Genomic DNA, 14,816 nt, shown 5'->3' on the forward strand with positions numbered 1-14,816 from the left:
GGGGGGGAAAGCAGCCTTTAATGGAGCAGAGCGGCTTTAGGGGTTTGCCAGCCAGGAGATGCAACTCCAGCCCCTCAGGTGAGGCCACCTCCAAGAGCTCTTTTTCCAAAAGGTTTTTCTCCCGAGGGGCAAAAAACAACAACAACCCTCTGCCTGCTCAGGGCTCCACTTCAGGTTCTTCGTTTCACAATCTGCAGCTCTGTTAAAATATAAGCAACCCTCAACTTCCCAAGTCAACCAAACTCACAAACGAAAACTTTGCCAGCCTTTTCCACCTTCCTCCGATCCTCGCAGCCTTTTCCTTCAAGCCAAGCCAAGCCCAAGAGAAGCCGGTGGCAGAAGAAGAGTCCTCCTCTCTCCTCATCGGAGGCAGCTGTTGGGGTTCCCTTCGGTCGCCCAGCCGCGCCTTTCCCTCCGGTCAGGTTCCTTTGGGCCCCGGGGAGCCCCCTGACCTGTTGGAGCGGTCTTTCTGGCTCGGGGGAGGAGAGAAGGCGATGCCGGCAGGGCTGCTGTCTGGCCAAGAACGGAGGGGGTGTCTGGCCTGAGACACCTGGCACGGCGGCGGCAGCACAGAGAAGGATTTCTTCAAGCCTTGGCAGGAAGGAGACAGAGGCCAATTAGAAGGAAGGGATGATGGGAATGTCGGCTGAGCCCCGTTTTCTCTGAACTTCATAGCCCCCCAGGCCCTGCTTTGATTTAGAACAGCCTTCCTCCCTCCCTTCCTTGCTAAAACACCTGCTACCAAAACTCCGTTCTTACTGGTGCCCACAGTAAATGCATATCCATCCATCCATCCATCCATCCATCCATCCTCTCTCTCACCTTTCTGACTACTATCCTGTTTTCCGGTTGCTCGATCAGATCCTGGGAGCGTAGCTGCCGCTTTGGGGGCAGTTCTCTCTCGCCTCTTCAGCGCAGGGGAGGCATTTTCAAGTCCTCCTACCTGAGGTTTTTTGTCCCCTGTACAAAATACACACACACACACATATACACCCAGAGACAGACAACATCGTTATGGCTGAGGACAGAGGAATCCGAAGACAATTGTTTTCTCCTGGAAACGCAGTGAAATAAACATGAAGTCCTAAATGGCATAGGGTCTACCGATGGAGTGAGGGGGTTGGACTGGAGGACCTCTGGGGTTCCATCCAAGTCTGTTATTCTTTCTGGGACCGTGTGTATCCATCTCATCAAGCCCTAAGAAAATCCGGAATGGTACACAGGATCTCCTGCCCTGGGCAGGGGGTTGGACTAGAAGACCTCCAAAGTCCCTTCCAGCCGTATGAGCCTCATGTTCCTTTCACATGTGAGTCTCCTCTATGCTCTGGGCTCTCAGTTTCTGTCAAGGGATTTCCCAGCAGGGAGGCGGAAGAGGGGCCGTGCCTCACCGGAGCCAATAAGGAGGGCAGGGAGAGTTCTGGCCACGTCCTTCAGGGAAAGGCTGCCCGTCCTGCAATAGGGCAGGTGGCTGGTGATGGGCAGGGGTGGCCCCTCCCCCTTGCACCCGCCGTCAAGGGAGGGGGGCTTCTTAGCTTGTGGCGACTGGCCTGGTTCAAGAACTTCTCCAAGTCTGGCAGGACAGCAGGCCTCTCCTGAAGGATCAATGCTGTGGCTTTCCTACCAACAGAGCCACGAAATGGGGAAGGAACATTTTCATCTGGCTGCTGTTTTTATTGTATTTATTTATATTTTGCCTTTCCAGACTGTCCATCTCTCTCAAGGAGGGGCTCTTTATAGTGCTTTTAATTTGGGTTGTATTGTTTTTACTTTGTTAGATAAAGTCAGGTACGTGAGAGGAGCGGCCATGAAAATGTATTAAATAAACAAACGTCCAATGACGTTGGGGACACAGCACAGGCCTAGGCTAAGATCTGCTGCCCCCAAAGTCTCCCCAGTCGACCCCTCCGCCCTTCTCTCCAGTTCTATGCTTCTACCTACCAAGATTCCCTCCTCCCTTGCACACAGCTTATACTAGGCCAACCCAACCAGTCCAACACACCAGGAACGGCTGCAGGAACTGGGTTTGGCCAGTCTAGAGAAAAGAAGGATTGGAGGGGTGGGGGGACACGATAGCAGCCTTCCAGTATTTGAGGGGCTGCCCCAAAGAAGGCGGGGGGGGTGTTCCCACCTATTCTCCAAAACACCAGAGGGCAGGAGAGGAAGCAACGGATGAAAAACCTGATGAATGTATTTTTTATGTACACTGAGAGCGTATGCACCGAAGACAAATTCCTTGTGTGTCCAATCACACTTGGCCAATAAAGAATTCTATTATCAAGGAGAGACGCAACCTTGAATTAGATACAGATTAACAGAGTTGGAAGGGACCTTGTAGGTCATCTAGTCCAACCCCCCCACCCAAGCAGGAGACCTTACACCATTTCTGATTCGGATGGCAGTCCAGTCTCTTCTTGAAAGTCTCAAGTGCTGAAGCTCCCACAACTTCCAAAGGCAACTTCTCTTCCATGGGTTGATTGTTCTCACTGTCAGGAAATTAAGAGAATTAAGGAGGCATTTCCTAACAGTAAGAACAATTAACCAGTGGAACAGCTTGCCACCAGAAATTGGGGGTGCCCCATCACTGGAGGTTTTTAAGAAGAGGCTGGGCATTCTGTTAACCCAGTTTGGTTGACCTCTAGGTGTTTGACACCCAGGCAGAGCTGAAAGCTGCAGAGCCTCCCTGGCTTCAATGATAGAAAAGGGGAGGGGGGAGGTGTGACATGGGAGCTGTTGGAGAAAATAGGGGGGAGTAAAACATATACCTTTCGTATCGATGGGCCTCTTGATATTTTCATTGGGTTTCACTCCTGATATTTCGTGGAGAAGCTGGAAAAGAAAGATGGTTTGCTCACTGAAGAGCAGAGAGCAGTTAGGCCTCTGCTCTTCACACCAACTGAAAAAAATGGAAGGATGCTAAAGTTTCTACTGGTGCAAAATAAAATTCAGTGAGCAGGCAGCAGAGAAGGGCAAATGGGTGCAAAATCAGGAGTGTTTGCACCCTTAGCCTCCCACAGGGCTGAGCTGCCATCTTCAAATCTGCCTTTTTCGTGGCTCACCTTTTCTTGGTTCTTGCTGGAGGTTGCAGTGCTCCTATTCTCACCCTTTGTTCCTGGGGTCCTTTTGACCCGAGGCCTGGAGGAGGCCGTGTTATTCTGCTCTACGATACGAGAAGGAACCAAGAACAGATGAGTTCCCTCAAGGGAGGGAGAGAAGAACCTGCTGTGAGTATTTCTGGCGTCTGATCCCATGTGGCACGCCACGTACCTTTCAGGATTTTGCAGTCTTTGGGAGATTCTTTGTGTTGGAATCGGCTGTGGAACCCAAATCTCCTTATTCTTGCCTGGAGGGACAGCGCAAAGGCAACGGTATCGGTAAACTAACAGAGTGAAGAGACAGTTATGCTGTGAGGGATGTCGCCTGGCAGTTTCAGCTGGTTAGTCAAAGAACCTTAACCGAAGGGCCTGATACAGATACAGATTAACAGAGTTGGAAGGGACCTTGTAGGTCATCTAGTCCAGGGGTCTCCAACCTTGGCAACATTAAGCCTGGAGGACTTCAACTCCCAGAATTCTTTGGGAGCCAAGCTTTGCTGGCTGGGGAATTCTGGGAGTTGAAGTCCTCCAAGCTTAACATTGCCAAGATTGGAGACCAGAGGTGGGTTTCAGCAGGTTCTGACCAGTTCTGGAGAACCAGTAGCGGAAATTTTGAGTAGTTCGGAGAACCAGTAAATACCACCTCTGACTGGCCCCGCCCCCATCTCTTCTCTGCCTCCCGAGTCCCAGCTGATTGGGAGGAAATGGAGATTTTACAGTATCCTTCCCCTGCCACGCCCACCAAGCCATGCCACGCCCACCAAGCCACACCCACAGAACCAGTAGTTAAAAATTTTGAAACCCACCACTGTTGGAGACCCCTGATCCCTACACCATTTTTGAAAGATAGCAGTCCAGTCTCTACAAAGGCTAAAAAAACTGGACCAGCTAGCTGAAAGAGAACCCTTCTCCTCAAGAGTCTTATCTGCTTTTGAATCCACCCATCCTTCCTCCCTGGCTGAACCTGCCTGAGCTAAAGTAAGAGAAAGAAATAAGTTTCATTTTAAAATACTCAACGCTTGCCTTCTTTTTTTGAAACGCATATTACAGATGTTCGCCGCCTGGAGTTACTTAATAAAGTTAATAAAAGTGGGATATCAATAATTAATTTAAGCACACGTTTGTGGGAGAGAAAGGTGGGTCACTGCAACTCAGACAGCATATAAATTTAATATACGGTATTATTTTGATTGATTGCAGGATTTGCTAGATGTTGAGTTGGCATTTTTGTCCACCTGGCGAGTCCTTGCCAAGGACCTGAGATAGGCAGGTGTAATCTTCTGATGGTGTTAAAGGTATATCCTCACAGGACGTATCATCACTAAATCCGGAGGAAAATGATAGCCCTTGCCCCTCCCCCATGTCATGTGACACAGAAGACTTAATCACCGTCCTATTTAAAATATTAGCAGCTTGCCTTGCAAGGCTCTCTGCCTTGCACCAAATGAGAAAATTCGGATAAGAAAATGAAAAATGTGTCTGGGTTTGTTTAAAACAAGGCAGTTCAAGGGCACCACATTTTACTTGCTGCTTTCCTTTCCTCGATTCAATGCAGAGTTTAGAAATAGGAAATATAAATCAATGAATAAGATTTTGCAAATGGAGGTTGGGCCTACAATCTAGCAAGACAGCCATTATGGCAATAATGAATGAAGCAGAAATGGATGATTTTAACAAGCAGCCCCGAACAAAAAGCCTGAATGAGCAGAAGTTAGAAGATGTTTTAACCAAGGGGCCTTTTCTCAGTGCCGAGTTAAAAATCTCTCCATCTCCCTTTAAGAGAAATCTAGACTAGAGTGAAATTTGCTGCACGCACATGCACACACATCAGGCAAATTGCTCTGCGGCTTCTATTGTGCCTGCTCTGACTCACTGTGGATGGTGCTCTTCTGATAAGGTATATACTCTATAAAAGCATATAGACAAATCAGCTGGAAGGGGTTTTTTTGCCTTTGTGACTCTCCCTGTCTGTCTGTCACCAGAAAAACCTCTGCCAATCACAGGGCTGCAGCACATGGGGACTCATTAGGGTCACAGGAGGCTGTCTGTCCCCTTGAGGCTGCCCCCTCTTTTCCTATTCTGTCATAACCCAACCTGAATAGTTTTACTCTCCCCGGAAAAGGTGACAAAGAGATTACACATTTCACAGGCTTTCCTTGGACAATGTTGGGAAAGGGTGGGTGGGGGGGGAGATGAGACAAAGACAATGACAAAAGAAAAAAAAAAGAGGTTGCCAAAGCTTGTGGGTGCGTTTTGATGCAAGTGAGGCCAGCTCTAACATTCTGGGTCCCTAAAACCCAAACTGCCACAAATTATGCCTGGGACAACTAGAATAAGGTAGACAGTAAAGGTGCAGCAGTTCAGCGTCTAGATCAGGGGTGGCCAAGCTTGGCCACTTTAAGGCTTGTGGACTTCAACTCCTAGAATTCCCCAGTAAAAGGGAATCGAAGTCCACAAGTCTGAAAGTGGCCAAATTTGGGGACTCCTGGTCTAGATCCTGAAGAAAAGCGTGGGAATATATGATGATGGTTATTCCGGGGGGGGGGGGGAAGAATTGTTCCGGTGAATGCAACCTTTGTGCCAGAGTCCCATCCCACCTGGATGCTTATTTGTTCTGCTTCTTTTGCCATTTCCAGAGCTGCTTTGAGGTTCTCCTTCTCACTTCTGTTCTTGAGCTTGGCCTGGAACAGAAGGTTTGAATCAGAGCTGCAATTTGGGGAACTCGCAGCGAAGTTCCTTCCAGAAGGTCGCATTGGCAAATCAAATTAACCATTTTGTCATGAAGGAGTTATGATGGTTGGCCCCGGGGAGGATACTAAGCCTTCATTCATCCTTTCTCAGGGCTTCCCTTCCGTCCCTTGTTGTTTTTCAGGCCCGGAAATGGGGCAGTCTGGAAGGAAAGAGCTTGGGATGGGGAGAGAAGGATGGGGGGCAGAAGCCGGCCTGGCTTCCCTTTTGCTGCCCGTTCCCCTTTTTTCACACAGCTGGGGGAAACTTGAGTTAACCTTAGGGGCTGGTGGTCCAGGGAGAAATTTGGGAATTTTGTGACTGTTGTGAAAAAAGGACACTCGTGAGAGAAGAATGGGTGGGTGGGTGAAGGAGTGGGCCCCAGTTCATACAGGTAGTCCTCGATTTATAACCATTTATTTAATGATGATTTGACGTTACGACAGCACTGAAAAAAACGTTTTTCACACGTATGACCATTGCGGCATCCCCATGGTCACCTGATCAAAATTCAGATACTTGGCAATTTTTATTTTTATTTTTTAAATTTGATTTATATGCCGCCCTTCTCTGGAGACTCAGCGCGGTTTACAATGCGTTAAGCAATAGCTTTCATACTTTTGTATATTTTATACAAAGTCAGCTTATTGCCCCCACAAACTGGGTCCTCAATTTACCGACCTAATTGACTGATATTTATGACGGTCGCAGTGTTCTGGGGTCATGTGATCCCCTCTTGCCACCTTCTGACAAGCAAAGTCAATGGGGAAGCCAGATTCACTTAACAACCATGCTACTAACTTATCAACTGCAGTGATTCACTTAACAACTGTGGCAAGAAAGGTCATAAAATGGGGCAAAACTCACTTAACAACAGAAATTTGGGGCTCCATTGTGGTCATAAGGCGAGGACTACCCATAGAGTGCCTGCCTGCCATGATTAATACAACAAAGCACCCATTTTGCTCGCTCCCCACCCTCTTGCAAACTCTGGGGAAAGCCTACCCCGTCTTCTTTTATAAAAGCTCCCGAGAGCTTCTTGTAAATCGCACTGGGTACAGGCGGCTGTTTTTTTATACCAGAACAGATTCCCAACTCATTTAGTTAAAGGAAGTCACGTGACTTACGGAGCCGGAAAGGCATCAAGGGAGTGGTCTCCGTCTATACCGTACCCTGGCAGCCCACCCAGAGTTGTCATTCACAGGAAAACGTGGGGAAAGTCTTTGTGTGCTGGGTCAGAATAAGTGAGCGGCCATGGCTACCCACAAAGTACAGCGATAGGGAATTAAAAAGGGGGCCTGGGAGGTGGAAGTAGGGTGGCCACACAGACAAAGAAACCCAAATTTTCATCAAAACAGTGCAGGAGATCTCCAAACTTGGTAACTTGTGGGCTTCAGCTCCCAGAATTCCTCAGCCAACCGTGCAGTCTGTAAGTTTTAAAGTTGTCAAGTTTGGAGACCTCCAGTTTAAAGTCACACACATTGGCACACACAATGTGCCGCAATTCTTTGCAACCTACTACAGGTCTATATCGAGATCACTTGCAGGGGAGGCTCAGGGAGAGGCCCACGATGAAAGCAGAGCAGACCCAAGCTCTGTCTCTTCCATACGTGGGTCGTGATGCCAGGCACGCGCATAGGACAAAAGCCTTGGATTTTGTGGCTTGCTTCACAAAGAAACCCTCAAGCAAAGGCCCTCTTACCCAGGCGTTTCCTTCCCCGGGTGGTTCCCCGTAGTTCTTCAGCAGGGAGGCAGAGATCCAAGCGCGGGTGACCGAGTGGCCAAAGAAGGTCACGTGGTACTTGGACTAAACCGGAAGGAGAGAAGGGTCAGTGGCCGTTTTGGGGAGAGGCTGCCTGTCCCAGAAAGGAACCATGGTGGGGGGGATTGTCCTTGACTGGAGCATACAATGATCTTTGCAACGGAAGTCATGGAATAAGAGCGGGAAAGCCAGTCTAATTCCCCAGATCCACTGCCCAGCCACTGCTTGCCTGTCCCCAGTGGGGGAAACGTCTTCTTTGAAACTCCTTCCCACCACTTCTCTGGCACCCCCTCCTCCATTTGCTTTTGGGGCAATTTCATTGGCCTCTGGCTGTCTTCCATTTTTTTATTCATCCTAGCTGTTTGCAGCTGGGCTTCCGGAATCCCCCTTTTCCAAGGGATCCCCACTATGTTGAACTCTTCTCCTGCGAGGTCCGATCATCATGTGTGACCACATGTGTGTGGTACTCATGTACACAGAAACACGGTACAGGGCAAATATACACCATACTTAACAGGAAGTGAGTCTGCCTGGGAAGAAAACAGGAAGTACTCTCCAATGTCAGGGTCGGCTTCTATGATTCCCGGCCACCTAAAAACAGAGGCAGGAAGAAGAGCAGGAAACATTTGAGCTGTGAGGATCCCCGGTCAGGTTTTAGTTAATTAATTAAATTCATTCTTCTAATGAAGAAAGACGGTTCATCTCTTATTCTCTTCTTTATCTGACAAATCTTGAAAGCCCCACGGTGAAAATTTCACATTAACTAATAATTTGCCTGCAAAAATTGGCTCCCTTCTTAGAGGAGAGGGTGACAGAGAACATCATGCTGGCTTCTGCATCAGACAGATAACTGTGTTACGAGCAGCAAAGTTTACTGCAGGTGGTCCTCGACTTATGACAGTTCATTAAGTGACCGCTAAAAGTTACAGCAGCCCTGAAAAAAGTGATTTTACACTTATGACCGTTGTAGCAGCCCCGTGGTCAGGTGATCAAAATTCAACTATTTTGACTCATATTTATGACGATTGCAGTGTCCTGGAGTCACATGATCCCCTTTTCTGACTAGGAAAATCAACGGGGGAAGCCAGATTCACTTAGCAACTGTATTACCAACTTAACAACTGCAGTGATTGTGGCAAGAATGGTTGGAAAATGGGGCAAAATTCACTTAAGTGTCTCACTTTGCAACAGAAATTTGGGGGCAGAACTGTGGTTGTAAGTCGAGGTCTACCCGTAAGGATAAAGAAGAACCAAAGCCTGGAATCAGAGCTCTGCCTTGTCCTGCCACCAACTTTTTAAAAGCGTTGAGAGAACATCAAATGCAGGCTGTGTTTATACAAAACACTCGACCGGCTCCAATAAACAGCCGGCAGATGCAATTCTCCAGCATGCAAAGCTTAAGTGTTCCCCTTGGTTAGGTTTGTTTCTGTTGTGGTTGCTGGGGCTGTTGTGCAAATCCAGCCTGTTTGTCAAGTTTGATCTAGCACATGAACCCAGAAAACGAATTAAATCCAGCGAGCGAGTCAAGTGCGTCGCACGAGTCACAAAGACATTTCTGCCAACCCCCGTTTCATCCTCTGGTCGCTTTTTGTGTTGCACCACCATCACAGCTTTGCTGCAGCATCTGTCATCCCCAACTCTTCCCCGCTGGAGCCAGCGAGAGCCAGGTTGAAACCACCTCCGCTTAGGAAGCTCCCGGGGAATCCGGCTCCCTTACTGGCCTCACAGGACGGGGGAGGAGGAGGGAGCAGGAAGAGGAGAGCTTAACGCCACATTACCTTCAGCTTCTTTAAGAAAAGATGGGGAGAAACAGACTCAGGCTCAACCCATCCAAGACCGAGTGGCTGTGGCTTCCGACATCCCGATATAGTCAGTTGGTGCCATCACTGACTATTGGGGGCGAGTCATTGGCCCCCACGGAGAGGGCCTGCAACTTGGGTGTCCTCCTAGACTCACAGCTAAGATTGGAGCAACATCTGACAGCTGTGGCTAGGGGGACCTTTGCACAGGCTCGCCTGGTGCACCAATTGCGACCCTACTTGGATCAGGAGGCTCTCCTCACAGTCACTCATGCCCTTGTCACCTCACGGTTAGATTATTGCAATGCACTCTACATGGGGCTACCCTTAAAAAGTGTTCGGAGACTGCAGTTGGTCCAGAACGCAGCCGCGCGAACTGTCATGGGTGCACCTAGATACACCCACATTACACCAATTCTCCGCAAGCTGCACTGGCTCCCTATTGGTCTCCGGTCACAATTCAAGGTGTTGGTTATTACCTTTAAAACCCTGCATGGCTCAGGGCCAGGCTATCTTCGAGACCGCCTTCTGCCGCATAGCTCCCAGCGACCGGTAAGATCCCACAGAATTGGTCCCCTCCGGGTCCCGTCAGCTAAACAATGCCGGCTGGCGGGCCCATGTGGGAGGGCCTTCTCTGTGGCTGCCCCGGCTCTCTGGAACCAGTTACCTCCTGCGGTCCGGACCATCCCCACCCTACTGGCCTTCCGGAAAGCGGTGAAGACCTGGCTTTTCCGGCAGGCCTGGGGCTGTTGATCTCGCTCTTGTGATCTGGTGAGATCCGGCCATGAATTAAATTAAATTAAATAGGAGCCAGTCCTGCTATAAAAAGCGGTCTGGCTTTGCCCTTAGTATTAGGGACGTAAAAATCAAAGCACAAGAACGCAAATCGTTCTTTCGTAAAATGCAGATTCATGGCAGACCTTTGCAAGGGAAAGCAGAGAAGCGTCTCTAGGCCGTTCCCCCTTTCTAGAGGTCAGAAGCCCCATTTCTGGCTAGTCCTTCACCAGAAGAACTGCAGCTGCTGCATTGGCAAGGGCACTGCAAAAACTTGGCTACTGGGCCTCTCCGTCTCAAGAAGGGCCGGCTGTTGAACAGACCGCAGGTGGCCGAGACAGTTGGGAGTCTTGGAAAGATTCAAGGTCAGGCTGCTTTTTTAAAAAAGCTGTGAGACTTGGGCCAAGTCTTTTCCCTTACAGCAATGTCCCAAAGCACAATGATGGTGCAGCAGCAGCATGCACATAATACACTCACACACATGCCCTCCAAATGTGAGAGAAAAAGAGAGGGATGAAAGGGTTGTAGGTTGCTGCTGATTTCAAAATTTTAAGTGCAAAAATTCCTCAGATTAGGGTCGTAATTTCTCCATGCCTGTAGATTTGATGCGTTCTTTTTATGCAAAAGAAAGAAAGAAAGAAAAGAATTCTTTCTCCTCGCTAATTCAGGGGCATTCCTCTACCCTATCCTGACAGTACCTTGGTGCTCTGCCTATTCCCTAGTCAATTCCACAACCCAATTTTGTCAGAGAGCCTGGTCCATTTCATAATCCCTGGTCCATTGGACAATGCCAAACTAAGCCTTCCACTGCTTACATAAGGCTTTTCCTGGGCAGGATCCCCACCAGTAGAAAAGACAATGCAAGAGGCTGGCATTCAGCCCTGCGGAGAAACCACAATTCCCTTGAAATATTTGTCATAGAAACACCCACATACCAAGATGTTTGAGGAACAAGAGCATTAAGAGGGTGGCTTCAAGCGTGAGTTGTGCGACTGAGGCAGCGTTTGCACAATGAAAGTAGAATGCCTTGAAAAAACTCAGCCTGGATGTGCCTTGGGATAATCAGTGGGAGGGTTATTTTGTGTTCTGTCTAAAATGAGGTTCCCCCATAATTTAGAAACTGGGAAGCCCCTCTGGATGCAGCATCTGTGCCCACGCATGACCAAGAAATACACATAACACCCCTGTTGCCTTCATTTATAAAAGTCCATCTTGCTATATGCATCCTTCCTTTCTGGATTTGGCCTTTGGAATTACTTCTGTATTTAGGAATTAGGTATGTCTAGGCCGGGGTGACAGGAAAGCAGTCTTCCAATATTTGAGGGGCTGCCACAAATAGGAGGGGGTCAATCTGTTCTCCAAAGCACCTGAAGGCTAGAAAAGGAATAATGGATGAAAACTAACCAAGGAGAGAAGCAACCTGGAATTAAAGAGAAACTTCCTGACAGTGAGAAAAGTTAACCAGCAGAACAGCCTGCTTCCAAAAGTTGTGGATGCTCCAACACTGGAGGTTTTCAAAAAGAGACTGGGCAGCCATTTGACTAGGATGGAATAAGGTCTCCTGCCTTGAGCCCCAGGGGGGTTGGACTAGAAGACCTCCAAGGTCCCTTCCAAATCTGTTATTCTGTTATTCAAGGGATGGACCGTTTCAATAGGACAAGTGATTGTTTTTGCCTACCAGGGGTATCCATATTGCTTGGCCCACACGATGGACCCTGGAAAATAAATGGCATAGACCACTTCGTCTTCAGAGCCCGACCAGGTCTCCTCAGGAACACTGCAGCTGTTGTACTGAAGATCTGCAGGAGAAAATAAATATGCCGCTGAAATTAAGTTTGATCAAAGGACTCCCTTATTCTGAGCTCCACTCCTAGCAGGGATTCCAGGGACACATTGGTGCAGTTTTCCTAGCAGCAATGCAGACAGAGTTTGCCTCTTCCTGTCCTGTTTTTCTTCCCGATTTCCCAGTCTGGACCTTTAGCCCTGGGATTTCCTGGTGGTCTCTCATCCCTGTTCTAATCAAGTCCAGCCATGGTTAGCTTTACAAGGTCAGCCACCAAAAAGAAGCTCAAGCTGTGCAAATGTATAGACGTTTCCCTTTCAGTCTGGAGTTAACAGACTAACTGAGATGGAAGGGACCTTGGAGGTCTTCTAGTCCAACCCACTGCTGAAGCAGGAGACCTATACCCTGTCAGACTAATGGCTATCCAATCTCTTCTTTAAAAAATCTCCAGTGTTGGAGCACCCACAACTTCCGAAGTCATTCCACTGATTCATTCTTCTCACTGTCAGGAAATTTCTCCTTAGCTCATTTCTCTCCCCTTCCTGTGTTGAATCCTACTCAGTCAGACCTCTGGATTGTGGTCAGCCATCATAGGCTCTTTTCTCCCTTGGCTTCCAGATTAAGCCAAAGCCCTGGAATGACGTCTCCATGCCTTACTCGTATTTAAGAAGAGTTAAGTCAACATACCAGACGCAGAAACATGCACTTCGGCCTCTCTGCAATGTTTGCAAGATGACTTACTTCAAATCTTCCAAACCAATATTACTCGGTACTGAATCAGGACAACTAACCATGTACCTCGTAGCTGAGCTCAAGGGGGCTCAGAATAACAGAGTAACAGACTTGGAAAGGAGCTTGGAGGTCTTCTAGTCCAACCTCCTGCTCAAGCTGGAGACCCCATATACCATTCTGGACAAATTGCTGTCCAATCTCTTCTTGAAAACCTCCAGTGTTGGAGCACCCACAACCTCTGGAGGCGAGTTTCCCGCTTGTCCACCATCAGGGATACTCAGCAGAAAATGTTTTCACTTAGTTGAAGGAAAGGAAGCCTCCCCCCCCCGCCCGCCCCCCTCCCCGTAGTCCACCAGCCCCACCCAGAGGCTTGTCTTTTCTCCTTCTCTACCTGGATTCTGGCTGCAGGACCAGTCCTCGGGCAGGGCTGATGGATCCACATCACTGCTGAGCCGCCGCCACTTCTCACAGCTGGGGTAAGAACACTGGACCCAAGCAGTACAGCAGCCTAGAATCAGAAAAGGATTGGGAAACTGGGGTTGGCCATCAGAAAAGAAATGGATGTGCCAGACAGCTGTTCAACCATGGGAAGAAAACTCCCCTTTGTTGGAATTGGGGCTGGATGGCCACCTGTCAGGGATGTTGCGCACAATAAGATTCCTGTCCTGGGGAGGAGGCCAGATGACCCTCATTCCTTGCTCTCTTTCACTACATTTTCTGTAACTCTATTTTTTTCTCTCTGTAAGCATTACGTGCCCCCTCTTCCTCATTTTTGCAGGTTATTTTATTCATATACATCTATTTTTTTCCTCAGTCGGAGGTTCTGTCACGTAATTATCCTACGAAGCATCTTTTTTATGCTTCCTATTACTCAAACTCCCCACCCTCCACTCTGACAAGATAATAGTTTTCACTTTTTCTGAGCTTTCTCTTCTTTCCACTTTCATTCCTTCTGTGGAGAGATTAATTACTATAATTGTCCTATCTCTTTTCAAAGAGAACTTATAGTTTCTCTTCTTATGCTTGTTCTACTTGCACTCCAGTTTCCTCCACTTCTTTCATGTCCACTTCCTCCTTTCTTCTTTCTCTCCCTTCCTTCCTCCCTCCCTGTTTGTCTCCCTGCCTCCCTCCCTCTTTCCTTTCCTTTCCTTTCCTTTCCTTTCCTTCCTGGCATGGCATTAGTTTCTTTAAGCCTGGGGTGATATGGTCCTTTCTATGCTGCCACTGTTTTTATCCCCCAGACCTTCCAGAGCAGCTTCAAGCCAGCCTGTGGTCATCCCCAATGCTGACAGAGGACACCTTAGGGGGCCGTGGGCTGACCCTCCAGCTAACTAACAGAAGGTGCAGAAATCCTACCGGGATCCCTCTGTCCCATCTACAGGCTTATTTATTGGACATGTGGTACTTGTCAAACCATGCCAGTGTTTGCAACAGAGGAAAGGAAGCCTACTAAACCACCAAGGCACCAGCCCAAGAGGTCAGGCGAAGCAAGAATTTCTGTTAATGAGCAACGACAACGGTTTGAACCCAGTCCCTCCTGGAAACCATGGTTCAGTGAGCTTGTTTGTGGAGCCACCCAGGAATCGACTCTCTCCCTGGGATTGCCAGTGTCTGGATCTACTCCAGCAACAGGCACCTTGTGACCGCTTCCCATTCTCATGGATGTTTGCAGAACCAAAAAAGTGCAGAGCCGAAACCCAGCCTGGCTGCCAGGCGTCCCTGGTGGCATCTGTCCAGCCCCCCCCCCTTTGCCCATCCTCCCCGAAGCCCTCCTGGAACAGAGGCAGAGTTCAGCTCACGGCTGCTGCCACTTCCTCCATCCTCTTCCTCCTCCGGGGCTTCCTCTGGGTCAGTGACGTCTTGGGCGTTGCCTTGAGCTGCTTTCTTGGGCTCTCCTTTCCGGTTTTCCTTACACCCTACATTGTTTGCTGCCGCTTTCTCATCTGCCAGGAGACAAAGAAAAACAAGTATTTTGTCCATTGTGTGTGTGTATGTGTGTGTTCTCTGTATAAAAACACCAGAAGAGTGATATGAGAGCAACAACAACACTATTGGACTGGAAGAGGAAACGGTGAGCCTTAGCAGCTTATTTTGAAGCCCTGGAAATAACGTAGATGTCGATTTGCCCCTGGCCACTCTGCTCGCTT

General features: G+C 48.6%; 1 protein-coding gene across 7 annotated transcripts in view; it reads right to left on the reverse strand.

Annotated features, from left to right (window-relative positions):
* ZCWPW1 (zinc finger CW-type and PWWP domain containing 1) overlaps nucleotides 1–14,816 on the reverse strand; it is a 28,319-nt gene continuing 13,503 nt past the window's right edge. For 3 of the 7 annotated variants that reach the window (XM_060684736.2, XM_087893770.1, XM_034436601.3), the window contains exons 7-17: nucleotides 14,469–14,612; nucleotides 13,061–13,177; nucleotides 11,833–11,953; nucleotides 8,097–8,172; nucleotides 7,522–7,626; nucleotides 5,690–5,773; nucleotides 3,265–3,376; nucleotides 3,057–3,157; nucleotides 2,763–2,826; nucleotides 823–960; nucleotides 1–591 (exon numbers count right to left, since the gene is read on the reverse strand). In XM_060684736.2, the coding sequence (XP_060540719.2) occupies nucleotides 419–591; nucleotides 823–960; nucleotides 2,763–2,826; nucleotides 3,057–3,157; nucleotides 3,265–3,376; nucleotides 5,690–5,773; nucleotides 7,522–7,626; nucleotides 8,097–8,172; nucleotides 11,833–11,953; nucleotides 13,061–13,177; nucleotides 14,469–14,612 (1,235 nt within the window). In that variant the 3' untranslated portion in view covers nucleotides 1–418. Of the gene's footprint in view, nucleotides 592–822; nucleotides 2,484–2,762; nucleotides 2,827–3,056; nucleotides 3,158–3,264; nucleotides 3,377–5,689; nucleotides 5,774–7,521; nucleotides 7,627–8,096; nucleotides 8,173–11,832; nucleotides 11,954–13,060; nucleotides 13,178–14,468; nucleotides 14,613–14,816 lie in introns of those variants that run through there. The other 4 variants (XM_034436602.2, XM_087893772.1, XR_015734179.1 and 1 more) reach the window with 3 other exon arrangements.

The sequence above is a fragment of the Pantherophis guttatus genome, chromosome 4 (genome assembly GCF_059756535.1).
Source record: "Pantherophis guttatus breed Tessera chromosome 4, ASM5975653v1, whole genome shotgun sequence".
Classification (NCBI taxonomy): domain Eukaryota; kingdom Metazoa; phylum Chordata; class Lepidosauria; order Squamata; family Colubridae; genus Pantherophis; species Pantherophis guttatus.